This window comes from Archocentrus centrarchus, chromosome 16 (assembly GCF_007364275.1).
Source record: "Archocentrus centrarchus isolate MPI-CPG fArcCen1 chromosome 16, fArcCen1, whole genome shotgun sequence".
NCBI classification, from domain to species: domain Eukaryota; kingdom Metazoa; phylum Chordata; class Actinopteri; order Cichliformes; family Cichlidae; genus Archocentrus; species Archocentrus centrarchus.
The window spans coordinates 22,093,948-22,112,753 of NC_044361.1; the positions used below are offsets into that span (position 1 = coordinate 22,093,948).

At 41.3% G+C, this 18,806-nt stretch overlaps 1 protein-coding gene across 6 annotated transcripts in view; it reads right to left on the bottom strand.

Moving 5' to 3' along the window:
* kif13a (kinesin family member 13A) overlaps positions 1-18,806 on the bottom strand; it is a 43,220-nt gene that overhangs the window by 5,712 nt on the left and 18,702 nt on the right. For 2 of the 6 annotated variants that reach the window (XM_030749399.1, XM_030749398.1), the window contains exons 7-38: positions 15,130-15,217; positions 14,460-14,594; positions 14,222-14,334; positions 14,016-14,127; positions 13,677-13,889; positions 13,473-13,583; positions 13,246-13,380; positions 11,635-11,765; positions 11,271-11,357; positions 11,012-11,187; positions 9,831-10,050; positions 9,356-9,518; positions 9,071-9,214; positions 8,830-8,979; positions 8,322-8,486; positions 8,014-8,187; positions 7,766-7,917; positions 7,559-7,691; positions 7,299-7,445; positions 6,756-6,788; positions 5,716-5,815; positions 5,488-5,614; positions 5,329-5,384; positions 5,113-5,237; positions 3,999-4,175; positions 3,795-3,887; positions 3,554-3,706; positions 3,327-3,404; positions 3,158-3,208; positions 2,984-3,068; positions 2,721-2,872; positions 914-1,078 (exon numbers count right to left, since the gene is read on the bottom strand). In XM_030749399.1, coding sequence (XP_030605259.1) covers positions 914-1,078; positions 2,721-2,872; positions 2,984-3,068; positions 3,158-3,208; positions 3,327-3,404; positions 3,554-3,706; positions 3,795-3,887; positions 3,999-4,175; positions 5,113-5,237; positions 5,329-5,384; positions 5,488-5,614; positions 5,716-5,815; positions 6,756-6,788; positions 7,299-7,445; positions 7,559-7,691; positions 7,766-7,917; positions 8,014-8,187; positions 8,322-8,486; positions 8,830-8,979; positions 9,071-9,214; positions 9,356-9,518; positions 9,831-10,050; positions 11,012-11,187; positions 11,271-11,357; positions 11,635-11,765; positions 13,246-13,380; positions 13,473-13,583; positions 13,677-13,889; positions 14,016-14,127; positions 14,222-14,334; positions 14,460-14,594; positions 15,130-15,217 — 4,144 coding nt within the window. The remainder of the gene's footprint in view (positions 1-913; positions 1,079-2,720; positions 2,873-2,983; positions 3,069-3,157; positions 3,209-3,326; positions 3,405-3,553; positions 3,707-3,794; positions 3,888-3,998; positions 4,176-5,112; positions 5,238-5,328; positions 5,385-5,487; positions 5,615-5,715; positions 5,816-6,755; positions 6,789-7,298; positions 7,446-7,558; positions 7,692-7,765; positions 7,918-8,013; positions 8,188-8,321; positions 8,487-8,829; positions 8,980-9,070; positions 9,215-9,355; positions 9,519-9,830; positions 10,051-11,011; positions 11,188-11,270; positions 11,358-11,634; positions 11,766-13,245; positions 13,381-13,472; positions 13,584-13,676; positions 13,890-14,015; positions 14,128-14,221; positions 14,335-14,459; positions 14,595-15,129; positions 15,218-18,806) is intronic. The other 4 variants (XM_030749404.1, XM_030749403.1, XM_030749401.1 and 1 more) reach the window with 3 other exon arrangements.

Here is an 18,806-nt window from a genome sequence, read left to right on the forward strand (position 1 = left end):
ATTGTGTTGAGATCACTGAAGAATATCCTATTTCTTTGCCTTGAGAATCTCTTCTACTTATATACCAGAAAGTTGATTCTGTTCCTCTGGACGTAGTGTTTTCAGTGGGAGTTTCATCAATTGAATAAACAGAATCCACTTTCTGTTATTTTCTTACCTGGATGATTGAGCATCCACCCTTTACTTATACTTTTCCCCCTCTCATCATTCTGGCACAAGTTAATTTTGGTTTCATGTGATCAAAGTTGTTAGTGAAGTTGTTTTTTTTTAACATGAAAATAATTCTGTCATCATGCACTTTAGTTGTATTCAGTTTAGCTCATCTTTCAGACCTTTTGGTGCTGCTGAGCTGGTCGGTGAATTCCTTCCATACAAGAATGTAACATATTGTTGATTTGGGCACAAAATTGCATCCTTATCCAACAAATTATGGACCTAACAGAGTAGTTTAGCACTTTACTGAATACTTGACCACATTACATTTTCTCCAAGAACATATATTTGCGCTGGGAGCATATACTGCTTGTTTGAGCTGCTGTAGCATTAAAATGTGTTCACAACCTGTTTTAACTTCACAACCTAATTGTGATTTTAAAGCCCATTTAGGGCTCATAGCAGCATTTAATATGAAAACATCAGCCTATATTATAGTAGCAACTAAAATACTGCTCAACTATTACTAAATAGTTTTGCCTCATTTCTGTTAAACTGTTACCTGACTAATACTGTGTTATCACTGAGCCAGTGAAGCAAAAAGACAAACTGAACTAGCCAAACACCAAAAGCAAAGTGTGTCAAAGTGAATAGTTGCGAGTGTGATACTTACAGCACACTGAGTACTTGTTACATCAGCGAGTATATGTCTGTGCAAAGCTTCTAGAGCAACCCTCGGTGGAGAGTGTGTAACACTTACAGCAGTGTGTGGCAGTGTGTGGCTGAGCTGTCTGCTGGTGGGAGTGGAGGTGGGGGTGGAAGTGGAGGTGGAAGGCTTGCAGTGGCCCTCGCTGCCTGCCCTGGGTCGGCGCCAGGGGCAGGGAGGGGGGAGCAATGCAGGGCTGTCCACACATGAGCGCATGCTCTGCAGATGGGTCAGAACAACAGCACACACTTCACACTCACACACAGCATGCATGGAGCTGGGCAGGCCAGTTACATCGTTAGTGTCATGCATTTCACAAAAACACTCCTTGAAGTGCACCAAGTATGAGCAGTGAGTCTGTGTTTGTAGCCTTTTAACTCCGTGTTTTCTCACGCTCCGTGCACAAGCATAATCTGCATCAAACATATAAACACCTGCTCTCACTAAATACATGCATAAGACCATTTTATACAGACTGCTGCTATTTATGTACTTCTGCATTTACACATTCAGAACTTTTATCTCTTTGGTCGTAATGCTGTTTGCAAACCTGATTCAGAAAAAGTTGGGATGCTGAGTAAAACGTAAATAAAAACAGATTGCTATGATTTGCAAATCTCATAAAATAAAATCTAATTAAATGCAGCAGAACAAAGAAAACATATCAAATGTTTAAACTGGGACATTTTACTATTTCATGAAAAAATATTAGCTCATCATTATCAGCACTCTTATTTGATGGTATGGGGGGGTGGCATTAATGCCTATGGAACTGGCACCTTGCACATCTGGAAAGGCACCATCAATGCTGAAAGGTATATACAGATTTTAGAGCAACATATACTCTCATCTGGACAATGTTTTGTTTTTTTCCTCATATTTCAAACAGACAATGCTAAACCGCATACTGCATCTATTACAACAGCATGGCTTCGTAGTAGAAGAGTCTGGGTACTGAACTGGTCTGTCTGCAGTCCAGAACTTTCACCAACTGAAACTATTTAGTGTATCCTTAAACTAAAAATACAGCAAAGACAACCGAGAACTGTTGAGCAGCTAGAATCCTCTATCAGACAAGATTGGACAACATTCCTCTCCCAAAAGTCCAGCAGCTGGTCTACTCAGTTCCCACAAATGAAAGGACTGTAAGAAGGGGGGATGCCACACAGTGGTAAACATCGCCCTCTTCCAGATTTTTCAGATGTGTTGCTGCCATCACATTAAAAAGAAAAAGAAAAATGTTTTTTTAAATGTTCTATTGCGAATAAAATATGGGTTTATGAGATTACCAAATAATTGCATTCTTATTTTACCTTTATTTACATTTTACGCAGCATCCCAACAGATTCCTGATCAGGTTCGTAGAAAGTTCTGCCTGCCAGCCACATTATTCCTGATGAAGTACTTACACCACTCTTAGTCCACTTCAAGAAAACAAATGTGCGGTGTTAGTTTAAATGATCGGAACAGTGATAAAATAATCTGGAAAATCAATTTCTCACAAACAAAATGAGACAGCGCAGGTTTGTCAAGTTGGAGTCATGCTCCTATGTGTCATGCACCTTCTGCTCAATAACGTGACAACAATAAATGAATGATGTCATCACGCAGCTTTGGATAATTAGTATTTTTTTTGTCAGGGTCATTATATTGAACATGTTTTTGAGAGTGTAATTTAATGTGGTAAAATGTAAAAATTGGTTTTGACAGTAGACTGACAAAATGGATATGTGGAACTGGAAGATAGTGTGATGGTGAAGAGAGTACACAAAAAAAATATATAAATTAAAAAAAAAAAACAAACACACACACAGAAATGAATACCACCCATTTAAAGAGAGATTAACTCCGTCCTCCTTACCTCTTGTCCCAGTAGTGGTCGAGCTTCCAGAGCCTTCTTCACCTTGTTTTCCTCTTTGACAGGAAGAAGAGACTTGAGGAATTTAGGTGGTTGTGGGGAGAGGACTTTAAAGGGGCTGGAGCTAAAAAAGGTAGAGCTCTCTGGAACCAACCCTGTATGGGGACATCCAGTGTTAACCCTATTATAATGTAACATGACACTTTTCTTACACAAATAAAGTCAGAACAGGATGCTACTGCACACGTGATGTTTCTGTGGTTTACCTGAGCTCTCCTTTTTATTGGGTGTGGTACAAAGGGAACCGTCCTGGGCATTACAGTTGGTGTTGTCCACACGATCACAGTGGTCCTAGATAGTCACAACCGACAACAGTCTTAAAAGAAATGCAGTCTTACACGACAGTCACAGAAAATGTTGGAACAAGAAGCCTGGCGCACCTTACAATCCTCATCCTCACAACCAGTCAGGTCAGTTTTACTACATAAAGACTGAAGAACAAGAAACAAGACAGATATTATATATATTTTTTTAAAAAAGGTCAAGTCATTTCCACATGGCCAACAGGACATGCAGTGAGTGATTTAAAAATTTTTTTTTTTTTATTACATGCTGTACATTTGGTGTGCTGATACTCCTCCTTAAATGTCTCCCCTTGGCAGCGAGTGCTTCCTTCACTGTCACAGCCTGCAAAGAATTAAAAAAAAGACAGGTTTATCTTTACACATTATCCTGCTCCTAAATCATTAACTTAATGGTCACTTACATTTTAATGCCAGAAAAAACACAATCATTCAATAAAGGCATTCAATGAATTGTGTTACTCTGTAGATTACCTGTCGTAGCCTCTCCAGGCTCAGGATGTTCTCCACCTCCAGAACTCCCCGGGTGTACTTCTCTATGTAGGTTTCGCCATCCTGAGTCTCCTCGCTGTCCCCACGAGCAGCCATGAGAGCCAAGGTTTCCCTCTCCTCTGGCTCCTCTGAAGCCTGGAAGAAAAAAAAGACAAAGGAAGAAACTTAGAAGGAGCAGCTGAAGATAAACTCCAAACACCGATAAAACAGAATCAGAGTTTACCTTTGGTATGTTGGAAACTATCTCATAAGTGACACCACAGGAGTAAAGTGTGTTCTTTAGGGACATCCTTCTCTTGAGGCTCTGAGTGAAACTCTGTCAGAAAGAAATCCAAATTGCTCATTAAAACGTGACTCACTGCTGTAAAACCAATATCTTCTGTGAGCTAACCTTCCTTTTGTTTCATCTACAGTTTCTAGTATTAACCTGTTTGTTATAGATGTTGACAGCAATCCTCTTGCGGAGCACCAGCTCCATGGAGGCAGGGTGGCTGAGCTGCACGGTGGCTTTAATGATCAGGTAGATGCGTTCATTCTGTGATGTGACCCGGTTGAGGTGAACAGAATCATGAATGGATGAGTCCCAGGAGCACACTGCTGACACCTGGTGAAATGTCAGACCTGTGTTTAATTCATGTAGTTTCACATGAAACTCAGAGAGACAATCTGTGCTGGTGGGCTGTAACTGCACAGGGAGACACATGGATTACAGTGATGCACGTGGGCCACAGCTTTGGGTTTGGCTAATTACCATTTAGACACAGTTTAGCACAACGATTACTGTGCGGTTAGTGCTGCTCAACATCAAACAAAAAGAAATAAAAAGATGAATTTTCATTTAATCGCTTCCTACCACGCCAGGCATGCTGCAGCCTACCCAATTAGGCACATAATTGTAGGAAAATGTTGCCGTAAAACCTTTTTATGTGTGTATTTGTGCAATTATGTGAGAAGAAAAACCTTATAGTGGCAATTTAGGCAGCAAAATGATGATAATTTGACATGGAGCCATCGTAAAACCACTGACGCACAAATTAATTTATTTACATTTTAATAAAAATACTCTACAGACAGTGAGTAGACAAAGACACAGTAGAAAGTCAACACGTTAACTTTACATAACTTTACATATGGACTCACACAGGATGAGCTGCTAAACTCATACAGTCTTAAAATAATACTTAAATAAATATATACACACAAGTATATACATTTAATTTAAAAAAAATAGTTAAAATTTAACATTTATTTAACTAAATTAATGAAATTGACAAATTAAAGTGATAAATATAATTGGAAATTAATTTAATGGTGAAGTATATAAACTGGTGAATTATTACGAAGTAAATAAAGTAGCATGTTTTATAAATGAATGAATGCTTCTTTTTAAATACTTTAAAAAATATTTTTTTTGGCAGTTTGGGCCTCTGTGGAGTTGCCAAAAGAAACCAAAGTAGAAAACTTTTTAATCTTTTTTTTAATTTAATAATGAGCTCTCTTTTTGACCAGGAGAGGGCAGTAAAGTGAATGTTATTGCTCACCTCTTCATCACTGTGCCTAATGATGGGCAGATAGAAGAACTGGCTGCCGTGCTCTTTGGGCAGTATAGAGTTAACGCCTGCAGCATGTGGGCCGGTCAGCTGCTCGTTCACTGTCAGATTATCCGCTGGTGGCATTAAAAAAAAGAAAAAAAAAAGACTGTTTGCATTTTTAAAGCCAGAGGGGAGTCTGTGAAGTAAAGTATGTGGCTGCGTTACCATTTAAATCAAGGAAGAGTACAGGAATGTGAGCTTCCATTCCGGCAGGTGGAGTCCTACCAGCAGTTGAACAAGAGATTATTGGTTAAAAAAAAAGGCCATAAGTGAAGTGAATCTGATGCATCTGCTGGAGTGTTCATGCTTGTTTTGTTGTTTTACCAGTCTGCAGGAGCTCCTGGGATGCCACTTCCAGGTGCAGGTACCAGCACTGCATTTCTCTCTTCGGTCAGCCCAACCCACTGCTCCACCAGCCGAGCTTCACGCTCAATGTCCTCCTCTGATTTTTCTACATGCAGTGAGAAGGAGAGACGGTAATAACACCAGATTAAAAAAAAAAGATAACAATGTTTAAAAATGAGGATCTTGTGATTGGGGCCTACAACTCACCCTGTTTGTTGATGATTTTCTTGATTTGTTCATCAAGATACTCCCGACGTTTGATCAGTGCCTCTGACCAGCGCTCTCTAACACAGTTGAGATCTTCTTCCTGGAACCAAACAAAGGGCAGAATTAATGCCAGCTGGCTCAGTGAAGCTGCCGCTACAGGGCAGAGTAAATTGTTACCAGTGGATGATGAGCGTGCACTAGGGCTGATTTGTCTGAGGAAATACTGTAACTGCTCCTTAAACACCCCAGCTAATACTTTGGAAAAGTAACAGCTTTACCAAATCCAAGATGTTAAAAAGTTAACTCTAAAGCTCTCCAATTTTGGCTATAAAACAAATGTGATTTCATTTGAAAAACACATGCATTAGCTCTCCATTTATCCCCCTTTGCAATCACACTCATCATTCTTGCTCGCTTGCATGCACCTCCTCACACGCAGCCAAAGTTCCCCAAAAGTCCTACCTGAATGCATGGCAGGTAACTGTATGAGAGAGCAGCAGAGAGCAGATTCTCCCTCTGCAACATTCCCAGTCCCCAAAACACCTCAAAGCAAACTGTATTACGCTTCTGCAATCAGCACACTTTCACAGTGCAAAGTACTGTAATTCATGCAGCCATGCAATGCCCAAGTGATTAAGTGAGGCGTATTACTTCTGCAGCTCTTCAGTAGTGACAAGCAAACAGTAGCATTAGTGCGTGGAATGTGAGGGGAAAGGCAAGAGAGAGCGGGACAAAATTCTGGCAGACATGCTGCTCCTGGAAGCTCAGAAATGGGTGAAACTGTTTTTTGGTTTTTATTGGGAGATGCCAAAGATTGGTTGGTGTGATTGGTAATTACAGTACAACACATCACAACACATCCACGTGTGCAGTTGCAGATGCTGTTTAATAAAGCGCTTCTTTAGTTGGCAGAGATCTCCTGCCTGTCATGCCCTCAGCACAAGGCCTAGTCACAAACGCACGATCACATCGGTTGGTGTCCTTCATGCTGCAGAGTGAACTACAGGGTGAGCAGCAGCAGGAGGAGACTTAAAGGGTACCTGATAACTATCCATATCGTCTTCCATCTCTCTCTGGCAGGAGAGAACACACTGAGTCAAATGTGGAGAAGCAGTAAAGGCCGTTTCTATCCATGTTTCTGTGCTTTTCTGAGCAAATGTTTCCTTTTATAATTATAATAAGAATCACAAATTTATTTTATAGTTGATGTGAATAAAAACTATGAGTTTTTAGAATTAACAAGCAGCCCCTTTCTAAATCCCACAACAGGGCATGTTAACAGAACTACAGGCCACTAATGAGTCTGCATTTTTCTTGGTCTCCTTTAGACTGACTGCCAGCTACTCAGATGGACCAGTCCTGACATGAAACCTGAGAAAGACTAAACATACTTGGGCTGAATCAGCAAAATATTGTGTCTTTGTGGCATGAAATAAGTAGGCTGTTCCCAAAACATATTTCTGTTTTGATACAAAAACACTTAAAGATAGGAGTACCACCTTAATGAAGCCAGCACAATGTGTCAATAGTTAAAGTCCACGTGTGTGCATGTGGAAGAATGCGTATTTGTGTATCTTGCAGACCTGGTAGCTGTCGAGCGGTCTCTGCAGTTTGGTGGAGCGAGCAGACACACAACCAATAGACACAGACAGCACAGCCTCCACCAGCAAGGGCAGAGTGCCAGAGTTCTGGACCGGTTTCACAGACACCTGCAGCCTCCTGGAGTGACCCTGTTTAAACGAAATCATAATCACATGATTAATTTTGATCCTCTTAAATGTGTGTTTAGTCTAAAGCAGCCAGCCTGACCCGAATGGAACCTCCTTCGTAGTTTTTCTCTGACCTGTCGGAGTTGGAAGACTCCTCCTGTGCTGATCTCTTTCCCAGGTTGCAGCTCCACAGATGCGTACTCTCCCTGCTCATTTAGCTCTTGGATGGAGATCCACAGCTCGATCCTACGAGACACCTCGCTCCACCTTGAATATGCAACAACCAGGATTAGTGTGTTTATAAGTGCAAAAATCTCAGCGCAGCATGTGATGCATCGGACCTGTCTCGGAGCGTCTGGGTCTTGGCTTCCAGTGCATCCAACTCCCAGAGAGAACGTCCATTCCCAGCACAGCGGTGACCCCACACTTCTATGGCCAGCACTCCATCTGATATAAACTCTACAAACTCATCTGTCACATGCACAACATAGTCCTGGAAAAAAAGAAAAGAGTTGGTCTAGAGAAGCTGAAAGTTACAAAGAAAAAAAAAAAACCTTGACTAAAACAACAAGCAGCTAATTTCTCCTACTTTGCAGTGATCAAACTGGACAGTGAACTGAGCATCTGGGCTTCGAGGGGAGGGCCTGTCTGGGCTGACCATGGGAGGAGCCACAGTGGGCTCACCGTGCTCCCAGAAGGTATACTGACAGAAGACAAAGTTGGACAAGTTGAGCGGCAGTCCTGTGGCCTCCCTGATCCGCACCTACGGCAGTAAAGACACGACGAAGGACTTTGATGATTTCAGATTTCAGAACTAAAGTCTCGCAGTGAAGTGCATGTGCAGAAGCACTCTGAAATCACAGTCTTGGTTAGACTCCACCGATAGCTGACTCATACCCTGCAGGTGAGCCTCTTGGCCATGTAGACTATCTCTCCGTTGGTGTCCATGACCTCGAAGCAACTGTTTTCACTGGAGTTCTCTGAAGAGTCGTCCCCGCTACACAGGCGCTCTGGTACAGCTCCACTCACTCGCATCAGCTCAACGTGCAACCTGCCGGCTACCTGTACATACAAGCAGAATAAGTTTGTAGAAAAGACCAACACAATCTCCTAAATGTCTTACAGGATATAACACATATTTTTAACTGTAACAAACTGTACCATTTTTGTATTCATTTTTAGCAGTATACTGATCATTGTTGAACTGCACCTTTTCATAGGGACATAAAAAGGTAAAAGAACAGTTTTGGTCTCTAAAGCTAACATCCTCTATATGACAACTCCCACCTAAGAAGTCTGTGGTGTCTCATTTAGTAATAATTAATAAAATGATCAAATCAGAGCTTCAAAATTCACAAACACAGCGGCTGACGTCACAGTAGCTAATTCCATCTTTTGACCTTACCTCTCCCTGCTGGCTGATGATGGGGACAGCGTATTGCAGCCTGACATCATGGAAAAGACATTCTAGAAAAATGTTGGCCACTCCAATCAGGTTGTGGTTCTCTTGCGCCTCATAGAAAGGATCACAGTGCTTACTGCTCGCTTTGTTATACTGGAAACAAAGCAAAACAAAAGAACACACTTTTAATTACCTTTTCCCTTCCTTACTCATCTTTTCCCATCTCTGGTCCTTTGTTACTCACTGTTTCCTCTGTGCCCTCTTTCCAGTCTCTGTAGTGGTCTCTCATGTCTACAAGTTTGTTCTCCAGCTTCTCAATGGTCCAAACCTGGGTCCCCTTCCCTTTCCTCCGCACCTGAATGGCTGGCTCGCTCACTATCGCTCCACGCTGCATTAAAATGGATTAGATACATTTTAGATTAGGTTACTATGTAGATATTCACACAGTCCCTAACTCTAAGCAAAACAGATGATAACAGTAAAATAATTGAGTGAAGAATAATCCTTTTAATAAGTTCTGGTGTCTGACCTTACGGTTGGCACTGAGGTTGGCTGCAGGAATCTGAAGGGTGACCTGATAGTCAGTGAGTTTGTTCATCTCCTCTGCCAAAAAGTTGGCTTCTCGCACCAAAGTGTTGGCTTTGACGACCTGCTCTCTGAGTCGAGAAAGACTCTGACGAAAAAGCTCATCCCTGTCACAAAGTAACACACACACACACACACACACACACACACACACACACACACACACACACACACACACACACACACACACACACACACACACACACAATCAATCCATGAAGATAAAGGTTTGAAGATGAAATTGTTCCATTTGTGACATGGGAAAACTGAGCTGCCTGTTCAGAAATACTTCTCAGTAAGTATTTACCAGTTTTTATCTATGGATAGACATTTGTGGATGTTAACATCTTAAATAGTACAGCTAAAATTTTTGGAGCATGTATGCGGCATCATACTGTACATGGGTGCGCTTCACTAACCGCTCCTCTGTCCACAGTCGCAGCTTGCTATGTGCCGTGTGTGTTGAGAATGTAAGACGGTCGCTGTTGCTGCGGTGATGCTGCGGGGTTTTCTCTGGAGACAGCTGCTGCCGCAGAGACTCCAGCTCTCGTTCGTACATCATCCTTTGCTCTTCCAGAGCCGTCCGCTTCTCCTCCAGATACTGCTTCTCTAGCACCTGGACCACATTCTGCATGGGGTCTACATAGAGAGCATTTAACAATTCAATACATAATTCTCAAAAGTAACATACAATCACTGCTCATTAATTGCTTGTTAATGCAAATATCTAATCAACCAATCACAAGGCAGCAACTCAGTGCATTTAGGCATACAGACATGATCAAGATGACCTGCTAAAGGTCAAAGTGAGCATCAGAATGGGGAAGAAGGAGGGAAATTTTCTTGAGTATTGTTGCTAACCATGTTAATTCATTTACTGCAACAGTGTATCCATCTTCTGATGGCTGCTATCAGCGGGATAACGCACCATGTCACAAAACTCAAATCATCTCAAACTGGTTTCTTGAACATGACTATGATTTTACTGTACTGAAATGGCCCAGGCACCAGATCTCAGTCCAATAGAGCATTATGTCAATATGGACCAAAATCTCTGAGGAATGCTTCCAGCACTTTGTTGAATCTATGCCACAAAGAATTAAGGCAGTTCTGAAGGCAAAAAAGGGGGTTCAACCCAGTTCTAGCAAGGTGTACCTAATAAAGGGACAGGTGAGTGCAAGTTTTAATGATTCTTTAATAAAGAAACAGGACAACTGCAATGTAAATGTATTTAACAATAATATAAATTGTTCAACTCATGAACTATGACAGTATTGAAATTAGTGGAAAAAAAAATAACCAAACTCTCACTGAAAGAATTTACATAATCTGCTTTTCTTACAGTAACTTAATTGTGTAGATTAAAAATTTGAGTTGTTTTTTTCTTAATCTTAACATATAGATACTGTAAGTCAATTAGAAAAACTAATTTGTGTTGTTTTTTCTTTATTCAAAGGATTAAGCCCAGTAATACAGTATAATAGTATTTTAAACAGACGCTATGAGTTGCTGGAATGAGCTGGAAGTTCAGAAATCTAACTGGAACACTACCTTTGCACAGATGTGGCTTTAAAATCTAAAAATATGATCCCAATCATACCATTGTTTCCAAGTGTCTTCATTATGACCTCCATCTGGGCAAACTCATAGCTGTAGTCTTGCTCAGAAGAGGCCTCGCTGGCTGTCTCCACATCTGCCTCGACAAAACTCTCCCTGGGAGACGCTCTCTCCAGCTCCTTCAAACGGTCCCGCCGCTTTCGTTTAGGCAGATTGATCCTGGACAGCAACACGAATTCCAGTCAGTCACTTCATAGCTGCTCACATGCTTGAACGTGGCAACACAAACAAAGGACTCATACCTGAAGAAGTGATTATTTCCCCATAAGATACGGTCTCCGTGCCACAAGTGTACTAACGAATCGATCATTGTTCCATTCACACAGGTCCTGCAGAGAAAACACATTTCTATTTTATTAACAAAGATGTCAAATTGCATTGTAATCTTCAGCTTTTCAAGCTTTTCTCAACTAATTGAGAAGGAACAATGCTTTTGTCGTGGGAGGGAGACATGCATCTGATATCAAAGCAAGGAGCTCAGATCATAAGATTCCTGAACAGTGAGGTCATGTGAAACACTGAGGTCCAGTCATCCGAGGAGAGAGACAACAGAGGGAAACACAGACAGGCAGAGAGTATGCTGGAAGTAGTTGTATGATAGCTTACCTGGCATTCCCTATTGGCATCAGGGTGACATCACCATCCGGGCACAGCTCCAGGAAGCAGTGCTCTGGCTGTATTCCGATCCCAAAGAGCTGGATGTCCTGAGACGTGTCTGCACCTACACGCGTGTGCTCCTACACACAGGTGGAGGAAAGATCAGGAAAACTATATTGCCAGATCGGGATGTAATTACATCTCACCCTTCATATTCAGACTTTTTGGCCATAACTGCAAAACCTGCTACCTTTTATCTACTGAACTGATTTGAACCAGAGTACTAAAAAAAAAAAAAAAAAAAAAAAAAAATTAAATATAAAAACACAAACTCAGGAAAATCACAACAAAACCAATCACAACAACCAGGTCTAAGTGAAAAAACGTGTGTCGTGAGGGGGCTTTGTAAAACAAACATCGCAGCTTCTAGAGGATGTCCTACCCTGCAGCGAACTAACCCAATTCACATTACCATAGTCATTCCACACTGATATGCCAGGCTGGCCTGCAGGAACTAGACAAAGACCTGTTGTTCTGTAGGCTGTGCAGACTGCTGTCTCACATGCCTCTGCACTCACACATCCAACTAGACGGCCGGCTGTCCCACTTCAAAGTCCAGACCTGCTCTTACTGGACTCCTCTCACTACAACATGCGTGCTGTGTTTCAGGGCTGCTGTGGTATGTGACGCACAAAGATACTCAATGTGATGTGCTTAAACAGTAAACTGCAGTAGTGAGTGAATAAGTGACTAACTGGGTCTTTGTGGCAACTAATGATGAAAGAGTATAAAGGGACCTTGTGATCACACTGAGATATAAATATTACATTTAGACTGTAAATGTAAATAAACACAAGTATATTTTTACAATAGATGTATGCTGTAAAAAATAGCTGTTTGCTATATTTGCAATAAGCACACAAATTGTTGGGTAGTATCAACAGATATTCCATCTCTTGCATCATACTGTAAAGCTCATGTAAAGAAGCTCGGTGCTGTCATCGATTTCTCTCTGAAATCAGATTTGCAGATGAAATCTGTGGACTGTTGGCTTTTAAGTTTCTTTTTTTAAATAACCTTGACAAGGATATCCACGCTTTTATCACATCTGGACTGGATTCCTGCATATTTCTTTTTGTACATCAGATTGGACAAGGCCAAAATGCTGCTGCTAGACTCCTGACTGGTAGACATAAACAAAAACAAAGGCATCATTATACTGGCTACCTGCGCACTTTAGGATTGATCTTCATGTTTATATCGGCAGACCCCTAAGTTACTATTAGACATGTTACAATTTTACATCCCATGATAAAAGCATAAGTCGTTTGACTGGTGACTTACCTCCAAACACCAAACTGGCTCTTACAGCCAGCTGATCTTTGGCAGCAGCCTCGCTAACAAACTTAAACTTAAAAAGGCACCTTGTCTCAGTAGCCTTTTTACTTTAGGTCTGATTTACAGCTGTGAACAGTAAAGGGTGATTTTAATTGTTATTTCATGACTGTTTTATTGATTTCTGTGCAGACCTGCTGTCCTTAAATGTGCTATATAAATAAAATGACTTGGCTGAGGCACTGAGCTTGAAAAGAAAAGAAAAAATAGCAAAAGCAGTATCACCTTCAGGTAGTAGACCAACAGCTCATTTAAGGCAGGATCGGCATTCAGATTGACCAGGAAACACTTGTCTTCACCCACTTTAATTCCAGAAGTTTCCAAGGAGATGCCCATGCTTTCCAACTGCTTCTGACGCTCCTGTGCACACAGATAATAACAGTGTAGCTGTTCATATAAATGTGCTGAATTAGGGTTGAGGTTTTACAGTTTTCATGAGTAAGGTGTTTTACAGTTGCAATCTCCTCTGTCTTTCTCAGCTTCTCTTCCCAAGTGACCGTCATCTCCTGGATGAGCTTCTCCGATTCCTGTAGTTTCTCCTTCAGCTCGGGAGCCTTCATGGACTGATGGAAATAAAAGAAAAATGAATCAGAGTCACGCGTTTGGCATGATTTATTCCTAATTTGTTAGCCTCCGGGGTTCACCTCCTTTCTCACCTCGGCCTGAGAGAGCTGAACCTTAAGCTTCTCCACCTCTTCCCTGAGCTCTCTGATGATCCTAGCGTTGGGATCTTCATTCACCACAGCGTGGTTGACGATTCTCTTGGCCCTGTCGGCATAACGTAGCGTGGACAAAGTCTCCTCATAATTATCAGCTGCTGGACTCACCGTCGCTATCATGGCAGTCTTGCTGTTTCCGCCAAGGTTGTCCTGAATTAAAAAAAACAAAACAAAACACAGGAACACGGAGCTGCTCAAAATGACTCTCATGGCAAGTAGTAATACAACAACAACAAAACAGAAGGTACATAAATATATATAATTTGCGGGTTAAACCTTCAGTAGCCAGGTGAGCACAGAGTCTCTGTAAGGTACAAACTTGGCCTTCCCCTTTCCCGCAGACTGATCAGCCAGAGCAGAAATCACACATCCTAATGTGGTGAGGGACCTAAAACCAAACAAATGGACATTTAACTTGACAAATGATTGGACTTCATATATTTTTATATACATTTCAGACAAAAAAAAAAAAAAGTACCCACTTGTTTATATTGCTTCCTTCTTTGAGTCGCTCCCCAGCAGCTCCAGTCTTCGACACGCGTTCACTTCCTGCCAGGTCAACCAGACTCATCTTGCTCACTTTCTCCCCTGAATTCTGTTTCCAATCGCAGTGAGCGCAGTCAGACCCGAGACAGATACATTTAATGGATGAACAAATGTGTGTCCCCATGAAAAAAAATGACGTGTGGAAAACAACAACAACAACAAAAGAAGACTTACTCCAGACTGTAGATCATAGAGCGTCTGTGTGACAATGATACTGAAGACGGCGTGTGATCGACTGCTCTCCTCATTCATGTTGGTGGCTGCAACTGTGCGAGATTTGTTCCCCTCTGACATTAACACCTCAATGTCCTAAAAAAAAGAGGAAGGTTAGGACAGAAAAAAAAGACATTTAATGTGTTTTTGTTGTGCAGACTTTGAGCACATTTCGTTGGATAAAGTTTTTAAATGGATAATTGTATTTACACGAAAGGTGGGAGGTGCGCACATCTGGCTGTACGTTGTTTCATTTAATTGGGTCACAACAGAGAGTGGGCCAAGGCTGTGGGAAATCCACTGGACTAATGGCAGAGCAGAGCGCAGAGGAGCAGGGCGGAGGTGTTTAAACTTAATTATGGAAGGGTCTGCCAAGGCTTGGCATATATACTACATGAAACCTCATGACTACATCCCCACATCAGGAATATGTGTCACTGGAGTTTCTGCACTTGGGAGGATTTTACACAGCAAGGTTATTCCAAATGTAAATCAGTGGCTTGGCAACTGAGATTATGATATAAAGGCATTTTTGCTCGATGTCATAAATCACGTCTATGTGTGTCTGATAGAGGGTGGATTCAGTCTCCTTTCTGGTTGCAGTATGATGACAGAAGGGTGCAAAACTCACCTCAAAGTTGGTCACAGCCAACTGAGACAGACCATCCACATACGGACCAAAGACTTTGTGTTCCCGAACTTTCAGGGACTGCCGGCTCCTTAAAAAAAATACAGAAAGGAACACAATGAGTAAAAGAGAAAGAGATACACTTTATCTGCCAAATGGAAGAACAAAGCAAGCACTGTGACGAGATCTGAAAACACTTTATCAACTATATAATGAAAATTATAATATATATATATATATATATATATATGAACATTACAACTGGAGTTTTGAACTTTAGCACCTAAATGAACATTTATAACAACCAAGCCCATTTTGAGCAGGTTCACATAATGCTGATCAAGCCTGTTAGCCTCAGGTAGTTCCTGTGTTTCACAGTACACCAGTGTTTTAAATCTGGTGTCTGTGGCGGCATTCCCGCATTGGCACACCAGGAGAGGCAGGTTTTATGTAAACCATGGATGACTGTAGGAATGGTATCAGCTACAGGGGCAGGGCCTGTGGCAAAAAAAAAAAAGTTAGGAAGCATCCAAAAGTTTCTGATGTTCTAGATAAAAAAAAAAAAAAAGAAACCCAGTGTTCAGTGGAGGGATTACGGCAGGTTGATGGCAAGAACGAGGCCAAATCCACACAGGTGTGGCTTTTCCTCGTTGAAAACATACACCATAGGCACACATCAGCATTGTACACTCACTGGGCACCTCATTAAATACAATTTACTTGTACAGGTTGGATCTTGAGAGCTGCTTTAATTCTTCATGGCATAGACTCAGCAAGATGCTGGAAACATTCCTCAGGGATTTGGCACCATACTGACATGATAGCATCAGATAGTTCCTGCCAATGAGTCGGCTGCATATTCATGATGTGAATCTCCTCTTCCACCGCATCTATAGGATTGAGATCTGGTGACTGGAGCCCATTTGAATACAGCAAACTCATTGTCATGTTCAAGAAACCGATTTGAGCTTTGTGACATGGCCTGTTCCCCTGCTGGCAGCAGCCATCAGAAGATGGGTGCACTGTGGTCATGAAGGGATGGACATGGTCAGCAACAATAGTTAGACTTTTAAACAATGCTCAGTTGGTATTAATGGGCCTAACGTGCGCCAAGAAAATATCCCCCACATCATTACACCACCAGCAGCAGCCTGAGCTGGCAGGATGGATCCACGCTTTCATGTGGTTTTTGCCAAATTCTGACACTACCATCTGAATGTCGGACACAAAATTGAGACTCATCAAATCAGCAACATTTTTCCAATTTTCTCTTGTCCAATTTTGGTGAGCCCCTGCAAACTGTAGCCTCAGTTTCCTGTTCTTAGCTGACAGGCACCCGGTGTGGTCTTCTGCTGCCATAGCCCATCTGCTTCAAGCTTTGACGTGCTGTGCATTCAGAGATGCTCTTCTTTTGTGGCAGGCAACTTACTGTAAATTGCACTAAATTCAAACACCAAAAAGCATCCCTTATTTTGCACCCAGTGTGTGTGATAGTTGCAAGGAATGTTTATTTGGAATGAGAGGGGAAGATGTTATCAGAATGAGCGTGTAATTGGCAGGGGCGAATAGCTCAAAGCTGTGAGCCAAAACTCTGGCTCACAGCTTTACTGAATCCAATTCTGAGTATTTAGAGCCGAGCCCAGGGTTATTATAGTTAACGAAAACGAACGAAATAACGAAAACTGAAATTGAAAAAACATTGTCGTTAACTGAAATAAATAAAAACTATAATTAAAAGGAAAAAACGATAACTAACTAAAACTGAATTGTGAGTTTACAAAACTAACTAAAACTAACTGAAATTATCGATAAGCTGACTTTCATTTACTTGTTTTTTTTTTTTTTTAAGCCTTGTGGATTGATATGAAATCATTTTTTCCGCTCTCCGAGTTTAAGCTGGGAGCGCCATCGGACAACTGTGTGAGTGTGTGCGCATGTGCGTGCGCTCACCGCGCTGGTCCGCAAAGTAATGGCTGCGGTCTGCCGAGAAAGCGGCAGCGTCCCGTATGGAGGCTCTTTGAGTACAAGAGCACAGATAGAATCAAAAGTCTTGTTGTGGATGATGAAAAATGTGCGGAACATTTCTCAGTCAGGAAAAACCAGCAACATCAAAGTCCACCTGAGAAGCGCACAACGGCTACAGAAACCGCTCTGATCCTACCAGGTAACCTGGCCTGCGCCTCTGAGAAACGCGACTACTTGTCGGGTCCACGCAGCCCAGAAAGTTGTGGCTAAACTGTTTAGTCCTTGTGCGTTTCCGGCTACTTTATCACTGAGAGAATAACAATCAGGAATAATAATCAAAGCATCAATATAAGGACTCACAACTGTCAGCAAATTCCTGGTAGGAGACTGCTGAAACTATACGGATGGGCGTGAAGGAATGAAGAAAGTGAAAAAAAAACAGGGACAAATATGTTTGCAGCCAAAAAACTGAGCACAAAGAGTGAGGACCAAAAAAGAAGTCCCAGCCTGCGCTGCATATAAAACACCTGCACACGACCACAAGGTAATAACACACACAATCCAGCTACACAAGCATAAATGTGGACATAAGGTCGGCAACTTCCGTGGGTTGTGTACAGAGGCCGCAAAGACCCTGCAAGTTTAATTAGCGAGCATCTAACCAAGCTAGCTCCAAAACAGAAGCAGCATCAGGTGGTGAGAACATCAGGATGCAGCTGGATTTGAGCTTTGACTCCTTCAAAGAGTTTGTTTTTGTCAAACAGCACATGTAGGTGGTGTTAATCTACTGCACTGATGCTGAAGTTTATTGTGGAGTTTATTGTAGAATTTATTGAGTTTGGGAATTCATGTTTTTCTTTGTTTCTCCCTGTTGATGTTCATGTGTGTCCTTAATATTACACACATTTAGCATGTCTTGTGAACAGCTGGTTGTTGAATATATTTCTTTAAACGGTATCTTTTGTCAAGTTTTCATTACACAATAGTCACTTTTGCGCCTTGAATCTTGCACCTGATTAGGTATGAAAATACTAAAACTAATACTGAAACTAACTGAAACTAACTAAAACTAAGCATGAAACCAAAAATAAAAACTAATAAAAACGAGAAAAACCACTCTGAAAACTAATTAAAACTAACTGAATTAGAGAAAAAGAAGTAAAAACTAACTAAAACTAAACTATAATGTAAAATCCAAAACTATTATAACCCTGGCCGAGCCCCACATATTCCTGCTCCGCAATAATACTGGTATTTTAGTACAGCAGAACTGAACTGAATTTAACAGTGAGCAGTGCAGATTCCAGTGTTTCAGGCTTTTAGCCACATTTCTACGCAGAGATCAGTACTGTACACGCTGAAAGCATCTCTGCAGTGTACACATACAGTAAAACATCTTTCTACTTCCCTTGATAGGCGCTATTGCATAATGTATGTCTGACAAAATGGATTTATTAATGGGACTGCGTTGGTGTGTTAGATTAATTTCTGAATGTTACAATATGTTAGGATTAAGGCTAGTTAGTCTTGTCTACTCAGCGCTATCTGGTGAGCTGTGCCGCTTCGCTTCAATATTTAATATGAAATAATTTCAAAATGCAAAAACACAAAATACTAGTTTAAAGAAAGAATAATGCAATTAATTACACTACAGCAAATTCCTAAGAAAACAGATGGAAGATATTTTTCTCCTTTCCTGCAGAGTTTCATCTGCA